Source organism: Carcharhinus amblyrhynchos, chromosome 35 (genome assembly GCF_965287045.1).
Source record: "Carcharhinus amblyrhynchos chromosome 35, sCarAmb.v2.hapA, whole genome shotgun sequence".
NCBI classification, from domain to species: Eukaryota; Metazoa; Chordata; class Chondrichthyes; order Carcharhiniformes; family Carcharhinidae; genus Carcharhinus; species Carcharhinus amblyrhynchos.
The window spans coordinates 2,388,563-2,406,903 of NC_137358.1; the positions used below are offsets into that span (position 1 = coordinate 2,388,563).

At 49.0% G+C, this 18,341-nt stretch overlaps 1 protein-coding gene across 1 annotated transcript; it reads left to right on the forward strand.

The window, feature by feature from the left end:
* Positions 1 to 3,521: 3,521 nt before the first annotated feature.
* polr2f (RNA polymerase II, I and III subunit F) lies at positions 3,522 to 10,017 on the forward strand. Its single transcript, XM_080217442.1, has 5 exons — positions 3,522 to 3,587; positions 6,370 to 6,439; positions 7,452 to 7,582; positions 9,311 to 9,382; positions 9,820 to 10,017. The coding sequence occupies exons 1-5, from the start codon at positions 3,568 to 3,570 to the stop codon at positions 9,908 to 9,910; spliced, it is 384 nt and encodes a 127-aa protein (XP_080073568.1). The 5' UTR covers positions 3,522 to 3,567; the 3' UTR covers positions 9,911 to 10,017.
* The last annotated feature ends 8,324 nt before the right edge of the window (positions 10,018 to 18,341 follow it).

Consider the following 18,341-nt stretch of genomic DNA (forward strand, 5'->3'; position numbering starts at 1 on the left):
CCATGCATTTACCCTAGCTAGTCTCCCTGACACTTGAGGGAAAATTTAGCATAGCCAATCCACCTGACCTGCACATCTTTGGATTGTGGGAGGAAACTCACGCAGACAACGTGCAAACTTCATGCAGACAGTGATCCAAGCTGGGAATCGAACACAAGTCCCTGGCGCTGAGGCAGCAATGCTAACCACTGTGCTACTGTGTCACCTAAATGATTTAGGAGGGAAATGCAGATTACAGGACCCAGATGATTAAAGGATTGGCTTTATTCTCCGCAGATGCTATCAGACCTGCTGAGATTTTCCAGGTTTCCTGTATTTATATGGCACCATTTAATATCGTAAAACATCCCAAGGCACAGTTGTCAATGTTGGGTTGGAAGGGACGTGAGGCAAGATGGGGTGAAGGAGGTGCAGAACAGGCCAGAGAAATGGAGATTTTGGTGATGGAAAGGGTTATTTTTGACAATATATTTGTCTCTGAGGTGTGGTTCTCTGCTAACGTTTTCTTCCTTGGCTGAGACAAGATATATAACACAGTCCAAGGGGACCCAGCTTCCCTCTTCAGTTCAACTTGGTTTCAGCTCTGTGCTCCCATGGGCGTGAATAACAACTCCTAGTGTGAGAATTGTAAATGCTCCCAATACGAGTGTGCTAAGTGTTGGGTTTCTGGTATACTTTACTGTCAGCGCCCCATTGATAATTCACAACAGGTTTTGCTCCCAAATGAAGGCGAGACTGTCCTTGGAGGCTGGAACTTCCCCATTTTGTTCCATTGGAATAGTGGTTCTGGCATGTGCTTCAGAACTTGGCCTGGCTAAACTCCCGACACTGACATGGTTCCTACGCTCTGAAACCCACTGGCCTTAGAGTACGTTGCACGTTAAGCAAATAGGATTTTAACTTGTTACTGAACCATCCGCACTTTGTTCATATTTTTAAGGCACCCAGCAAGTTGAAGGAGGTTAGCTCTGGTTTTAAATACTGAAGCAGTGTATAGTTGACATCTGTTGATTTACAGCGAAAGACTTTGAACTGTCACAGGAATTGCTGTGTTTTTATTCAGATCCGGCCTTCACCTCGTGGTGATTTATGCTCCCCGCAGTCACCGATCAAGTTCATTAACATCATGAAGAATGACACTGAATGCAGATTGTCAGTACTTGCAGTGTGGGCATTAGGATAATTTGCCATTTACTCAGATGTGTATCCAAACCAAAGTGGACAGTTATGTTATGGTTGCATAAGATCTAGGAGCAGAATTAGGCCATTTGGCCCATCGGGCCTGCTCCACCATTCAATCAATCATGGCTGATAAGTTTCTCAACCACACCCTCCAACCTTTACCCTGTAATCTTACCTATCTATCTAGGGTGGCATGGTGGTTAGCACTACTGCCACACAGCGCCAGGGACCTGGGTTCGATTCTAGGCTTGGGTCACCGTCTGTGTGGAGTCTGCATGGGTTTCCTCACAGTCTGAAAATACATGCTAGTTTAGTGCATTGGCTGTGCTAAATTCTCTGTGTACCTGAACAGGCACCGGAATGTGGTGACTAGGGGATTTTCACAGTAACTTCATTGCAGTGTTAATCTAAGCCTACTTGTGATACTAGTAAATAAACTAAACTAAAACTATCTCTGTCTTTACACTCAATGACCCAGCCTCCATGGTCTTCGGTGGCAATGAGTTCCACAGATACATGACGTGCTAGCTGAAGAAATTCCTCCTCATCTCGGTTCTAAAGGGTTGTCCCTTTACTCTGAGGCTGTACCCTCGGATCTTAGTCTGTCCGACTAATGGAAACACTTCTGCACATCCACTCTATCTAGGCCTTTCAATATTCTGTAAGTTTCAATAACTTCCAACCCCCCCCCCCCCCACTTCTAAATTCCATGGAGTACAGACCCAGAGTCCTCAGACACTCCTCATACATCAAGATTTTCATTCTCCGGATCATTCTTGTGAACCTCCTCTGGACCCTGTCCAAGACCAGCACATCCTTCCTTAGAAATGGGGCCCAAAATTGCTCACAACATTCTGAATGTGCTCTGACCAGAGCCTGTTTAAATCCTCAGCAGTACATCCTTGCTTTTACAGTACTGGACAAGCAACATACAACCATAATATATGAAATCATGAATAGATCATTTAGTCACTATACCCTGCTTTACCAAGTTGATCTTCCATCTCAACTTCACTAACTGCTCCCCAGATCCCTTTATTCCCAGCAGATCAAAATTTATCCATCTCAAGTCTTGGAAAACTGGGGGTTGCAGCATTAATTGAATTGGTTAGCACTGCTGCCTCACAGCGCCAGGGACCCAGGTTTGATTCCTGACTTGGATCACTGTGTGGAGTTTGCACATTCTCCCCATGTCTGTGTGGGTTTCCTCCCAAAGATGTGTGGGTTATACTGACCATGCTAAATTGCTCCTTAGTGCCGGGGGGGACTAGTTAGGGTAAATGCGTGTGGTTGTGGGGATAGGATTGTGGTTGGTGTGGACTGAATGGCCGAATGGCCCGGTTCTGCACTGTAGCATTCTATGTGCTGGTTAGGTGGATTGGCCATGCTAAATTGTGACTTACTCCAAGATGTGTAGGTTAGGGGGATTAGTGGGGTAAACACATGGGGTTACAGGGTAAGATGTTCTTTCGAAGATTCAGTGCAGACTTGACGGGCTAAATGGCATCTTTCTGCGCTGTAGGCATTGTGTGGATTCTATTACTGAGACCAGCTTTCAATGCAGGTGCCAAAGAGCAAGATGAAACCAATAGTTATCTGGTATTTATTTATTAGAAGCAATCAGTTAGGACATCCAACCATCATGGGAACTACTGGACTACAATTTGGAATTTGTGATTATGTATTGTCGGGGAATTTAAAGATTTGTTGACTTTATTGATTGCTATTGGCCTGAACATTGCTTTTCTAATTCCCTCCCCCCGCCCCCACCCTCCCTGGTAAGAAATATGGGTGAGTTGAAGAGTTCCCAATTCAGCACCAGAGAGAAAATGAGGAGAGAAAAACCAATATCTTGACTCTCAATGGATGATACAGGCAGCAACTGGGTGCTGCCTGTATCAAATGTGGCGGAGTTGAAATTGGCTTCATGACTGAGTAATCAGTGGCTCATTGGGAATCCCTGAGTTATTGGGAATCACTGGCTCATTGGGAATCCCTGAGTTATTGGGAATCACTGAGTAATGATTAAACAGCTGTAAAAATGTTTATTCTTTCAGTTTATGCTAACTTATTTTCATGGCAGCAACCATAATTACATTTTGCACACTTTTTAAAGTGCAGATTAAAATATAATCCTTCTCGGGGATAATACTGCCTTGCTGTGTAATTACTGGGAATAACAGGAAATTTTGAGTCAAAGCTTGTGACAAAGTGAGGATGCCTGTATCAAAGATGGCGAGGACCAGCCGCCGAGTGAGATGACTGTATTAAAGATGGTGAGTGCACGGCTCTTAGCGCGATGACGTCGGCCGTGCCCTCTGACTTGGAAGTGCTTCCCTTCCTTCCGGTCAGTCCACCGCGAGAGGAGGAGGAGCCGCCGCCGCCATGTCGGATAACGAGGATAAGTGAGTGTGAGCGCGGTCAGTGTCCGCCCGGCCCGGACCCGCCTGACCACAGCGGCAGAATGAGGCCACTCGGCCCATCGAGTCTGCCCCGCCATTCAACCATGGCTGATATTTTTCTCATCCCCATTCTCCTGTCTTTTCCCCATAACCCCTGACCCCCTTATTAATCAGGACCCTATCTATCTCTGTCTTAAAGACACTCAGTGACCCGGCCTCCTCTGAGGCAAAGAGTTCCACAGATTCCCCACTCTCTGGCTGAAGAAATCCCTCCTCATCTCTGTTTTAAAGGATCGTCCCTTTACCCTGAGGTTGTGCCCTCTCTGGTTCTAGTTTTTCCCACTAGTGGAAACACCCTCTCCGTGTCCACTCTATCCAGGGGCTCGCAGTAAGTTTCAGTAAGAATCAAAGAATCCCTGCAGTGCAGAAAGAGGCCATTCGGCCCCTCGAGTCTGCACCGACCACAATCCCACCCAGGCCCTATCCCCACATCTCTATACATTTACCCACCAATCCCTCTAACCTACGCATTCCGAGACACTAAGAGGCAATTTTAGCACAGCCAATCCACCTAACGTGCACGTCTTGGACTGTGGGAGGAAACCCACGCAGACACGGGGAGAATGTGCAAACTCCATACAGACAGTGGTCCAAGCCAGGAATTAAACCCAGGTACCTGGAGCTGTGAAGCAGCAGTGCTAACCACTGTACCACCCATTTTTAATATGTTTCTCAACACCATTTTCCCTATAACCTTTGACCCCCCCCCCAACCAATCAAGAACCTATCTCTCTCTGTCTGAAATACATTCAATAACAAGGGCCCCCCCCACCTGTAAACTCCCAACGAGTACAGACCCAGAGTCCTCACCCGTTCCTCGTACGACAAGCTCTTTGTTCCAGGGATCATTCTTGTGATCCTCCTCTGGACCCTTTCCACAGCCAGCACATCTTTCCTTAGATATATGGCCTAAAAGTGCTCACAGTACTTCAAATGGGGTCTGACCTGAGCTGCTGCTGACCTGAAACTGCTCACAAGGTGCTGAACAAAGGAGGGGGAGGTGGGGGATGAACAGGGTTTCAGAGTGAATCTGTTTGTTACTGTCTAACAGTAAGAAGTCTCACAACATCAGGTTAAAGTTCAACAGGTTTATTTTGTAGCACAAGCTTCTGGAGTGCTGTCCCTTCATCAGGTGATTTGTTTCATAAACAGGGCATATATAGACTCAGACTCAATTACAAGATAACAGTTGGAATGTGCTGGCTGGAGACAATTCAGACCTCTCTAACCCTCTCTGTCCACTCACATTGTCTGTACTTGCAAAGACTTGATTAAATGTAAAGACTCGCGTTTCAACCATTATCTTGTAATTGAGTTTGTGTCTTTATATGACCTGTTTGTGAACTGAACTCTTCACTCATCTGATGAAGGAGCTGCACTCCGAAAGCTCGTGCTACCAAATAAACCTGTTGGACTTTAACCTGGTGTTGAGAGACTTCTTGGGGCAGCACAGTGGTTAGCACTGCTGCTTCACAGCTACGGGGACCTGGGTTCGATTCCCGGCTTGGATCACTGTCTGTGTGGTGTTTGCACATTCTCCTCGTGTCTGTGTGGGTTTCCTCTGGGTGCTGCAGTTTCCTCCCACAGTCCAAAGATGTGTGGGTTAGGTTGATTGGCCATGCTGACATTGCGTCTTAGGTGTCCTGAGATGTGTAGGTTAGAGGGATTAGTGGATAAAATATGTAGGGATATGGGATAGGGCCTGGGTGAGATTGTGGTCGGTGCAGACTCGATGGGCCGAACGGCCTCTTTTTGCACTGTAGGGATTCTGTGATTTCTATGATACTGACCTTTCCAAGGCCAGCACATCTTTCCTTAAATATGCAGCCCAAAACTGCTCACAAATTCTGCAAATGGTTTCCGACCAGAGCAGTGTCCCCACCCCACCCCCTCGCACTCCCCGGGACCCACTCCCCTATCCGCCCCAAGCTTCTCCTTCACTCACCAGCCACTGAGGCTGTCACACACCTGTGCCCACCACCAGCTCACATAGACCAGAGGACCGAACACAGTACCCCACTGTCCAGATGAATCCCTGCATCAAGAAGCTGCAGTGCCTCCACTGTCAGGATGAGTCCCTGCACCCAGTGGCTGCAACACACATACACACACACACACACACCCCCCCCCACCCCCCCATGTCCAGGATGAGTCCCTACACTTGGACACAGAGCAGTAAGCGAAGGTGGGGAAGGGACTGGGCCATTGATGCTGGAGCAGGGTTGGTGAGGTGGGGAGGGGTAAGGAATGTGAGCGGGAGTTGGATGAAGAATCGAGATGGGTGAAGTTTTGATAATGTGAGGCACGGGCTGGGTGGTGGAACTGGAAGAAGTAATAAAGATGTTGTGAATGATCTCAAAACTGTTATTCAGGGTGCGGGTTAACGTAGCTGCAATGTGTGAGTGTGTAAGATATGGCGATGCTGGCGTTGGACTGGGGCAAACACAGTAAGAAGTCTCACAACACCAGGTTAAAGTCCAGCAGGCTTATTTGGTAGCAAAAGCCACTAGCTTTCGGAGCACTGTCCCTTCATCAGGCGAGTGGGAATTCTGTTCACAAACAGGGCATATAAAGACACAAATTCAATTTACAAAATAATCGTTGGAGTGCATATATAAGGACAGAGACAGCTGACAGGGATGTGAGTGGAAGTGCCTTAGAAAGCCGGTTCTGAGTTTCTGTTACTTTTCCACCCATTTGATACGTTTCTTTTCTCTGATTCTAGTTTTGATGGCGATGATTTTGATGATGCAGATGAAGATGAAGGAATGGATGATCTGGACAACGCAGAGGAGGTGAATTCATCCTGATTTAACGCTAGTGCTCTCTCTGTCACTGGTTCAGTTCCACTCCAGACACATTGGCACTCCCAGTGCAGTGCTGAGGGAGCGCCGCACCATTGGGAGGTCGGCGCTGAGGGAGCGCTGCGCTGTCAGGGGGCCGGCGCTGAGGGAGCGCCGCACCGTCGGGGGGTCGGCGCTGAGGGAGCACCGCACCGTCGGGGGGGGGCTGGCGCTGAGGGAGCGCCGCGCTGTCGGGGGGCCGGCGCTGAGGGAGCACCGCACCGTCGGGGGGGGGCTGGCGCTGAGGGAGCGCCGCGCTGTCGGGGGGCCGGCGCTGAGGGAGCACCGCACCGTCGGGGGGGGGCTGGCGCTGAGGGAGCACCGCACCGTCGGGGGGGGGCTGGCGCTGAGGGAGCGCCGCGCTGTCGGGGTGCCGGCGCTGAGGGAGCACCGCGCTGTCAGGGTGCCGGCGCTGAGGGAGCACCGCGCTGTCAGGGTGCCGGCGCTGAGGGAGCACCGCGCTGTTGGGGGGGGGCCGGCGCTGAGGGAGCACCGCGCTGTCAGGGTGCCGGCGCTGAGGGAGCACCGCGCTGTTGGGGGGGGGCCGGCGCTGAGGGAGCGCCGCGCTGTCAGGGTGCCGGCGCTGAGGGAGCACCGCGCTGTCGGGCCGGCGCTGAGGGAGCACCGGGGGGTTGGCACTGAGGGAGTTCTGGCCTCTTGAGAATCCCCGATGTTCATTGCTCCACCATTGGCTCTCGTGCCTTCATCTGTCTGGACCCTGAGCTGTAGAACTCTCTTGCTGAACCCCTGCCTCTGTACCTCTGTCTCCTGCAAAGCTACCTCTTTGACCGAGCTGTTTTGTTGTGTGTTCCTGTGTGGCTGGGTGTCAGGTAATGTCAGTGACTGTGTTCGAGGAGACACAGTCAGTCATCAGTGTGTGGTAGAGCGGGCTCCAGGCTCTGAAGGGTTAACTCTGGCCCCTCCCCGGTTCTTTTACTAACATTTCCTCCCCGCTCTTTCCCAGGAAGACCGCGAAAACGTGGAGATTCTTCCCGCTGCGGACGGCCAGCAAGCAAATCAGAAAAGGATCACAACTTCATACATGACCAAGTATGAGCGAGCCCGAGTGCTGGGAACACGTGCTCTTCAGATAGCGTGAGTACCGAGCAGAGGGCAATCCAGCCCACCCCATCACAGCAACAGTCAAAGAACAAAGAAAATTACGGCACAGGAATAGGCCTTTTGGCCCTCCAAGCCTGCCTAGGGATGGGAAGAACTGCATTTCTGTAGCGCCCTTTACAGTCCCCAGGTGTTTTACATCTAGTGAAATATTTTTTGAAAGTGTAGTTATTGCTGTAACTCGGCAAATTTGGGTGGCCAATTTGTGCAGAGCAAGATCCCACTGGCAGCAGTGAGATAAATACCCAGGTAATCGCCTATCGGCGTTGGTTGAGGGACGGGTATTTTCCGGGACTGTGAGCCTCGTGGAGGGGAATCCAGAAGAAGGGGGAGTAGGCCAGTCAAGAGGGAAATCGGGCAGTGCCTTCTCACCCAGAGGGCAATGGGAATGTGGGGTGCTCTCCCCCTAAAAGAGGATGGTGCAGGGGCACAACGGGAGATTTCAAGACTGATGGGATAAAATCCCTGCAGTGCAGAAGGAGGCCATTCGACCCATCGAGTTTGCACCAACCACAATCCCACCCAGGCCCTATCCCCATAACCCCATGTAGTTACTGTAGCTAGTTCCCTGACAGATGGGTCAATTTAGCACGGCCAATCCACCAAACCTGTGCATCTTTGGACTGTGGGAGGAAACCCATACAGACACGGGGAGAATGTGCAGACTCTGCACAGCGCAGTCACCCAAGCCGGGAATTGAACCCGGGTTCCTGGCGCTGTGAGGCAGCAGTGCTGACCACTGTGCCACCCTAACATTAGATTTTTGTTTGACAAATGTATTAAGATGTGAAGCTAAGGTGGACGGAGATGGGTTAGGATGAAGTTACCAAGTGGAAGAGGGTTGAAGGGCTGAATGGCCTTGTGTTCCCACAGTGTGACAAAGTGCTTACCTTGGGTGTCATCAGGGCTCTCCAGTGAGCTCATAGTTGCTGGATTTTATTTTGAATTTGATTTATTACTGTCATATGTATTAACGTACAGTGAAAACTATTGTTTCTTGTGCACTGTACAGACAAAACAAACTGTTCATAGAGAAGGAAAGGAGAGAGTGCAGAATGTAGTGTTACAGTCAAAGCTAGGGTGTAGAGAAAGATCAACTTAATATAAGGGTAGTGCAACATGGTGGCGCAGCTGTTAGCACCGCTGCCTCCCAGCAACAGGAATCTGGGTTCGATTTCCAGCCTAGGGGTCACTGTCTGTGTGTTTGCACATTCTCCCCGTATCTGCGTGGGTATCCTCCTGGTATTCCAGTTTCCTCCCACACTCCAAAGATGTGCAGGTTAGGTTGATTGGCCAAGGTAAATTGCCCCTTAGTGTCACGGAGATTAATGGGGTAAATACATGGGGTTACAAGGATAGGGCTTCGGTGAGATTTTTGTCAGTGCAGACTTGATGGGCTGAATGGCCTTCTGCACTGTTGGGGTCTACAATAAGGTAAGTCCAATCAAAAGTCTGACGGCAGCAGAGAAGAAGCTGTTCTTGAGCCGGTTGGGATGTGACCTCAGATTTTTGTATTATTTTCTTGATGGGAGAAGGTGGAAGAGAGAATGTCCGGGGTGCGTGGAGTCCTTAATTATGTCGGCTGCTTTTCCCGAGGCAGCGGGAAGTGTAGACAGAGTCAGTGGATGGGAGGCTGGATGGAGAATCCCAGGAAAAACTGCAATTCATTAATCTCTCCCTGGCGCTCTCTCTCCCGCTCTGTAGGATGTGTGCACCTGTCATGGTGGAGTTGGAAGGGGAGACGGACCCTCTGCAGATCGCAATGAAAGAACTGAAGTGAGTAACAGCGGCAGTGCAGCACGCCGTCTTTGGTGAATTGTCACCGCAGATTACTGCATTGTTCTGGCTCTGCTGAGGTAGACTAACTCAGCTCAAATCTACTGTTCTGCATAGTTAATATTTGTGAAGATCAGGACATAACTGATAGTGCAGGTTTAGTATCTGTGTCATAGGGCTAAAGGGACCGGGGGAATCAGGATATTGAATTCGACAATCAGCCATGATCCAAATGAAGGGCCGAATGGCCTCCTCCTGCTCTTAGTTTCTAGGTTTAACCCTCATTGTTCAAAGGAGAACAGCCTGAATGAGGATATTATTACCTGTTTGCCACGATGACTGGTGTTGGGCAATCCTTGCTGTAAGTGGGTCACCTGGAGCAGTTTCCTGGGGCGAGTGCTAACCCTTTGTGTCAACACCAGTCTGTCTTGTTTCAGAGCACGAAAAATTCCAATCATTATCCGAAGATACCTGCCTGATGGAAGCTACGAGGACTGGGGAGTGGATGAGTTGATCATTACGGACTAAGCCAGGCTTGCTACTCGGACACTTTGCACACCCTTTCCTCTATTTAAATTCTCTTTGTTTTTTACGTTGCATTTTTGTAAAATAAACATATATTCTCGTTGAGCTGATTTGGAGCCTCTGATTCTGCAGAGAGTTGGAGGGATCGGTGTTGAAGGTGTGACTCTGATGCAAATGGTGCCAGATTGGTTCTGATGGGCAGTGCCAGGCAGAGACGGGGAAGAGATAATAACAAGCTGGCGCATTAGGTAACACCCCACTGGGTACATAGGAAGCTTTACTCTGTATCTAACCCCGTGCTGTCCCTGTCTTGGGAGTGTTTGATGGGGACAGTGTAGAGGGAGCTTTACTCTGTATCTAACCCTGTGCTGTACCTGTCCTGGGAGTGTTTGATGGGGGGACAGTGTAGACGGAGCTTTACGTTGTATCTAACCCCGTGCTGTACCTGTCCTGGGAGTGTTTGATGGGGGGACAGTGTAGAGGGAGCTTTACTCTGTATCTAACCCCGTGCTGTACCTGTCCTGGGAGTGTTTGATGGGGACAGTGTAGAGGGAGCTTTACTCTGTATCTAACCCTGTGCTGTACCTGTCCTGGGAGTGTTTGATGGGGACAGTGTAGAGGGAGCTTTACTCTGTATCTTACCCCGTGCTGTACCTGTCCTGGGAGTGTTTGATGGGGACAGTGTAGAGGGAGCTTTACTCTGTATCTAACCCTGTGCTGTACCAGTCCTGGGAGTGTTTGATGGGGGACAGTGTGGAGGGAGCTTTACTCTGTATCTAACCCTGTGCTGTACCTGTCCTGGGAGTGTTTGATGGGGACAGTGTAGAGGGAGCTTTACTCTGTATCTAACCCCGTGCTGTACCAGTCCTGGGAGTATTTGATGGGGGACAGTGTAGAGGGAGCTTTACTCTGTATCTAACCCCGTGCTGTACCAGTCCTGGGAGTGTTTGATGGGGGACAGTGTAGAGGGAGCTTTACTCTGTATCTAACCCCGTGCTGTACCTGTCCTGGGAGTGTTTGATGATCTAAGAGGATAATCTCTATTGCCCTTCTCTCTGGTTGCGAGACACAATGGGCGAAGTTTCCGCCTCGCTCGTCCCAAAAGTGTAAAATCCCACCCCGGGTGAAGGGATCTTTTCTCTATCCGCCCCTTGTTCAATCCGATTCCCGTGGCGGGCGGGATGGTAAAATTCCAGCTGGGTTTTTGAGAGTGAATCATGTTCCAAAGTGTGAATTGCTGCTCTTGATGCCCTCGTGTGGCCATATTGTGAACTGCTGCAGAACCCAGCAGACATTTTCTGTCTGACTCTTAACCGCACCAGAGATATCCAGCATGACATGGGGGGGGGGCGGGGGAGATATTGCTGGGGTCGTTCTCTAAACTTGAATCCCAGTCCATTCCCAGATTAGCATCACAGCGTACGAGTGAAACTTCTGGAATCACAGCAGTTGATGGTGAAGGTTTCTTCAGATTGAGAAGAAGTCATTTCTGCAGTGCCCGTGGATGTACAGTTTGAACTGGAGTCACTGTTGTAATGTTGGGAGTCTGATAATTTGCAGACAGCAATGGGACAATGATCAGAGTGACTCTGTGTAATGTTGCAATATTGCCCATCCTTGAAATAGTGATAGAGAGATTCTTTACACCTACATGAGGAGGGGGTTAAACAGGACGGAAAACAGATAGATTCCCTACAGTGCAGGAGGAAGCCATTCGGCCCATCGAGCCTGCATGACTACAATCCCACCCAGGCCCTACTCCACTGTACACTGTTAACCCTGCCCCCGACACTGAGGCAGTTTAGCATGGCTGATCCACCTAATCTGCAAATCTTTGGACTGTGGGAGGAAACCCACACAGACACGGGGAGAATGTGCAAACTGCACACAGACAGTGACCCAGGAGCCGTGAAGCAGCAGCGCTAACCTGCTGTGTCAGTGTGCCCCCCCCCACCCCCAATAATGCTGGAACATCTCAGTTGGTCTGCCAGCATCTGTGGAGAGAGAGTAGAGGCAACGTTTCGAGTGGATGACCCTTTGTCTCAGCTGGGTTGAAACGCTGGCTGAATTCCCTCCCCAAAGATGCTGTCGGACTGGCTGAGATTTTCCCAGATTCTCTGTTGTTCTTTCAGATTCCAACATCCGCAGTAATTTGCGTTTAATCGTTTTGCAGTTTCCGCCTTGACCCTGGCTGCTGCGACATTCCTTATTCTCATGGATAATAAAGGAAAGAAATACTGCGGATGCTGGAATCTCAAACAACAACAAAAAGTGCTGGAAAATCCCAGGAGGTCTGACAGCGTCTGTGGAGAAAGAATAGAGCCAGATGCTGGAACTTGACCTCCCTGCCTGCCACAGGAATCGGAGCGGGCGAGGGACGGACAACAACTATTGACCTCCGGAGGGACTTTACGGTTTCGGAATGAGCGAGGCTGTAAAATTCCGCTCAATAGTTCCAATCTGGATGGTCCTTCCTCACAGCTTTACTCTGGGTGGAATTTTACCGGCACGTCTGCCCGAGGTTCGTACGATCCCGTCCAAAGCCAGTGGAGAATGCCATTCTCCGAGCTTCGCCCTGTCCACAGAATTGGGGCAGGCATTGCCAGTAAAATTCTAGCCTGTGTGTGAAACTATTTCTTCTGACATCTCCCCTTTGCCCTTCCAGTCGTACATCGTACTGCGTCTGTGCAGAAAGGCAGATGAATGGGGTACAGATCACCCATAATCTCATTGACTGGTGGAGCGGACCTGAGGGGCAGAATGGCCTCTTTCCCCTTTGTTATTGATTCACCAGCCAAAGGGGAGATTCTTTCCAATTTATCCCCTAAAATCCTTTCATTTTAGAAGCAGGAGGAGGCCATTTGGCCCTTCGAGCCCCTGCTCCGCCATTCATTATCGTGGCTGATCACCAAAGCCAATATCCTGACTCCCCCCCCACCGCCCCCCATATCCCTCGATCCCTTTAGTCCCAAGAGCTACATCTAATTTCTTGAAATCAGACAACATTGGTCTCTGGGTGAAGAAGTTTCTCCTCACCTCAGTTCCCCCTCATCCTGAAACTATGACCCTGGACTCCCCCCACCATCGGGAGCAAGTTTCTGTGAGATCCCCTCTCACTCTTCTAAACTCCAGTGAATATAATCCTAACCGACTTAGTCTCCCAATACGACAGACCTGCCATCCCAGGAATCGGCCTGGTAAACCCTCGCTGCGCTCCCTCTATAGCAAGGACATCCTTCCTCAGATAAGGAGACCAAAACTGCACACCATTCGAAAACCTCCATTAGATTCCCTCTCCTCCCCTCGCCCCCTCAGTTCCAATCAACTTAAAAACCTCCCTTAAATTAATTCACAGCAAGCAGGATCCTGACTGACTAACTGAGGAGTTATATCCTGAGCTTAACTCAATATGAATATTTAATTGGTTGTCTGCAACACTTGAGGGAGAAGCTAAGATAGATGCGAGCTGGGGCAGACTGTTTCATTTGTTCAGTTATGCATAAGACAACTATTTATCGTTGAACATGTCCACAGATATTCTGATCCAGAAAGTCTCATTGACATTTAAATAGCTGGTGGAATCTTTTAAATCAACTTGCAATTCTAAGAAGAATCATTTTAAATGGTGCTTAAAAAAAAACTGAATTCTGCAAAGGAGCAACTTACCCTTAAACTGCAACATTTTACAGACACTCCTTAAAGATTTCTTCAAAAGCAACTCACTCCCCGTCGATCATGTACACAATTCTGGGGCAGCAGGTGTAGGGGACAACTGCAACCTGCGAGTTCCCCTCCCAAGTCACACAAGAGCAGCACGGCGGCACAGTGGTTAACACTGCTGCCTCGCAGCGCCAGGGACCCAGGTTCGATTCCCAGCTTGGGTCACTGTCTGTGTGGGCTAATAAATAAACTCAAACTATCACTTGGACTTGGGACTATACTGCCCTTGCTTCATCATCACCAGACCATAATCTTGGATCTCCCTCCGTGGAATCACTGTGGGGCTACCGACAGCAGATGGATTGCAGTGACTCAAGAGTCTTGCCCAACTCTAATTGCCCCTTGAACTGAGTCTCTTGCTTGGCCATTTCAAAGGGCAGTTAAGGGTTAGCCACATTGCTGAGTCACATGTAGGCCAGACCGGGTAAGGACGGCAGATTTCCTTCCCTAAAGGACATTAGTGAATCAGTTGGATTTTTAAGTTTTAGTGTTGCAAGTTGGCTTACATTAATTCTATAATGAAGTTACTGTGAAAATCCCCTAGTTGTCACACTCCGACACCTGTTTGGGTTACACTGAGGGAGAATTTAGTACAGTCAATGCACCCTAACCAGCACATTTTTTGGCTTGTAGGAGGAAATAGGAGCGCGCGGAGGAAAGCCACACAGACAGTGATCAAACTCCACACAGATAGTGACCCAAGCCCGGAATCGAATCTGGGTCTCTGGTGCTGTAAAGCAGCAGTGCTAATCACTGTGCCACCGTACCACCAACAATGGTTTCATGGTCATCTGTAGATTCTTAATTCCAGATATCTTTTTCATTGAATTCAAATTCCACCATCTGCTGTGGCGGGATTCGAATCCAGTTTCTGCAGAGTATCACCAGCCCAGGGACAATGTAACCATACCCTTTCCTGAGGAAGGATGTTCTTGCTCTCGAGGGAGTGAAGGTTTCCCAGGCTGATTCCTGGGATGTCGGGACTGATGTACGAGGAGAGATTGACTCGGTGCGGATTGTTTTCACTGGAGTTCAGACAAATGAGGGGGGATCTCGTAGAGATTTATAAAATTCTAACAGGACTGGACAGGGTAGATGCAGGGAGGATGTTCCCGATGGTGGGGGAGTCCAGAACCAGGGGGTCACAGTCTGAGGATTCGGGGTAGACCATTTAGGACAGAGATGAGGAGACATTTCTTCACTCAAAGAGTGGTGAGCCTGTGGAATTCATTACCACAGGAAGTAGTTGATGCCAAAACATTGAATGTGTTCAAGAGGTGGCTGGATATAGCACTTGGGGTGAATGGGATCAAAGTTTCTGGGGAGAAAGCAGGAATAGGCTATTGAGTTGGACGATCAGCCACGATCATGATGAATGGAGGGGCAGGTTTGAAGGGCTGAATGGCCTCCTCCTGCTCCTATCTTCTCTGTTTCTATGTTTTATCGCCTCCCCAAATTAAGTCAAAAGAATGCATTGATTAAGTCTGTTGTTTGTTGATGTTGCGATCGTACGGGTCACGGCTGGGTGAATATTCCGAAACAAAAGCAGAAAATGCTGGAAAATCTCAGCAGGTCTGACAGCGTCTGTTGGGGAGAGAATAGAGCCAACGTTTCGAGTCATCAGAACGAGGGAGAGCTGGAAAGTGTGGGGTTGGTGGGGCGGCAGGAGGCCAGCGTTAGGTGGAGGCTGGAGAGAGAGAGATTGACCAAGATGTCATGGGCAAAAAGACAAAGGGAATGTGAAAATGGTGGTGATCATGGCTAAGAATGGTGCTAATGGCGGCACACGGAGAGAGCAGAGAGTGTTACTGGCAGACAAAGGTGTGACAACCTGGAACAGGTAACAGCTGGCCCCAGTGGGATGGGGAGACAGTGGTAAGGGGGGATAAAAAGATGGAAAACAGGATAGAGTAGAGGAGGATGGAAAAATAAATCATTGGAAGAAAGGAAAAGAAATCTTTAAAAGGGGGTGAAGGCGGAGGGGAGAGTTCACAATCTGCAAACTGGAATGATGGAGAATGACCATCGCGTTGGCACCATCTGCGTCACAGTGAGCACTCAGTGCCCTCCTGTGGGATGGAGCTCTCATTACAACACCCAATGTGTATTAAAGGAAAAGAACCAAATTCAACTTAGCACAGTAATTAGCACCGCTGCCTCACAGCGCCAGGGACCCGGGTTCGATCCCCGGCCTTGGGTCACTGACTGTGTGGAGTCTGCATGTTCTCCCTGTGTCTGCATGGGTTTCCTCCAGGTGCTCCCCACAGTCCAAAGATGTGCAGGTTAGGTGGATTGGCCATGCTAAATTGCTCCTTAGTATCAGGTGGGTTATAAGGGTAAATGGGTGCAGTTACTGGGATAGGGTCTGGGTGGAACTGTTGTTGGTGCAGGCTCGATGGGCCGAATGGCCTCTTTCTGTACTGTAGGATTTCTGTGATTCACTGCTGCCTCACAGTGCCAGGGACTTTGGTTCAATTCCCAGCTTGGGTCACTGTCTGTGTGGAGTCTGCACATTCTCCCCGTGTCTGCGTGGGTTTCCTCCGGCTGCCTGAAAGATGTGCTGGTTAGGGTGCATTGGTTGTGCTAAATTCACCCTCAGTGTAACCCGAACAGGCACTGGAACGTGGTGACTAGGGGATTTTCTCAGTAACTTCATTGCAGTGTTAATGTAAGACGACTTATGACACTAAAGTGAAAGTAAATTTTATTTATTAATGTCACAAGAGGGCTTATGTTAACACTGCAATGAAGTTACTGTGAAAATCTCCTGGTCACCGCACTCGGGAGCCTGTTCGGGTTACACTGAGGGAGAATTTAGCACGGCCAATGCACCCTAACCAGCACGTCTTTCAGACTGTGGGAGGAAACCAGAGCACCCGGAGGAAACCCACACAGACACGAGGAGAACATGCAGACTCCGCAAAGACAGTGACTCAAGCCGGGAATTGAACCTGGGTCCCTGGCACTGGGAGGCAGCAGTGCTAACCACTGTACCACCGTGCAGCCTTTATAAGCAAACAAAAAAATCTGTTTCTGAGCTGTAAATTCTGTGTCATTTCTTTGAAAAGTGCTTGTGGGTTAGTGTTGAGTTAGGTCAGAACGTTAATCCTTCCTGCTCCGAGGGGGCATCTGATTGACTGCAATCTGTCGGAGGAACACAGAGCAGATACTCCCCCCGATGATGAGGGTAACCCTCTCTGCATCCTGAATAACTGGGTTGAAGCCACATCTCACCAGACAAGGTTTACACTCTCCCACTAATGGGACAAGGACGTGGTGACCACCTGCTTGTCCAGATCGGAGCCACCCTCCACCTTGCTGTCAGGGGCTCAGAACTCAAGCCCCACTCTGCAGCGCTGAAGGGGTGCGACATTGTCTGAGACGCTGTCAGTCAGATGAGACGGGAAGCGAGGAATGTTTACTAGTGTTGGTTCAGGTTTACTGCTCTGGGATTTTGTGGTAATGTTTATAGAACAGGGATGTCTCCTGGTGTCCCAGCCAACATTCCTTTCTCAACCCAACACCACCAGAAATAGACTCGCTGATGTTTACCTCCTATTGAAAACCGGGCAGGTTTAGCGCCCCTTGAATCAACACCAACCATCAGCCAACTGCACAAATTGGACCCAGTCCAAAAATAAAAATATATTAGCTGGATGCGAGAGGAAAGACAGACATGTCACTTCCTTATGGTTCTTGGAAACGGTAATATTGAATTCTGTTTAAAAATGTTCAAGTGTCTTTATTGCATTAAATATAAATTCTTGCTGCCCCGCCGTTCATTTAATAAATAAATGTAATGTTGCTGAAAAGAGACATCTTGTGAAAGTTTTGCATCTTGTACTCATCAGGACAAATGCAAGAATGTGAACTTTAAAATAATGACAGCAGTTTATACTGCAGGGAAAAGGAGTGCTGATTGGTTGGCAAGTCCACTTTTATTGGTCCAGGGTGTTGCTATTAGAGAAAATAGATACGATGATGCAGATGAATTTAACCTTGATCACCCTGAGAGGATTTTAAATGTAAGGGGGGACATTTGATTTGATTTATTATCGCCAGATGTACTTGGATACAGGAAAAAGAATGTTTCTTGCGTGCTGTACAGACAAAGCGTACTGTTCATAGAGTACATAGGGGAGCAGGAAAGGAGAGGGTGCAGAATGTAGTGTTACAGACATAGCTAGGACGTAGAGAAAGATCAACTTAGTTCAAGGTAGGTCCATTCAAAAGTCTGACAGCAGCAGGGAAGAAACTGTTCTTGAGTCGGTTGGTACGTGACCTCAGACTTTTGTGTCTTTTTCCCGATGGAAGAAGGTGGAAGAGAGAATGTCTGGGGTGTGTGAAAGAGCAAAGAACAAAGAAAACTACAGCAGAGGAACAGGCCCTTCGGTCCTCCAAGCCCGTACTGACCATGCTGCCCGACTGAACTAAAGCCCCCTAAAACGAAACACCTTGTCAAAGTTTTGCATCTTGCACTCATCAGGACAAATACAAGAATGCTAACTTTTAAATGATATCAGTAACTTATATCCAGGAGAAAGGAGTGCAGTTTATGTGGGGCCCTTGATTTATGCTGCCTGCTTTTCTGGGGGATCTAAGGTTATCACGGCCAATCCACCCAACCCGCACATCTTTCGGATTGTGGGAAGAAACTGGAGCACCCGGAGGAAACCCACACAGACACGGGGAGAACGTGCAGACTCTGCACAGG

Bases quoted from the DNA above. Each gene is read 5' to 3' on its own strand.
- polr2f (XM_080217442.1), top strand. From the start codon at position 3,568: ATGTCGGATAACGAGGATAA. The intron at 7,583-9,310 runs GTGAGTACCGAG...CCCGCTCTGTAG, and splicing joins ACACGTGCTCTTCAGATAGC to GATGTGTGCACCTGTCATGG. The intron at 9,383-9,819 runs GTGAGTAACAGC...GTCTTGTTTCAG, and splicing joins ATCGCAATGAAAGAACTGAA to AGCACGAAAAATTCCAATCA.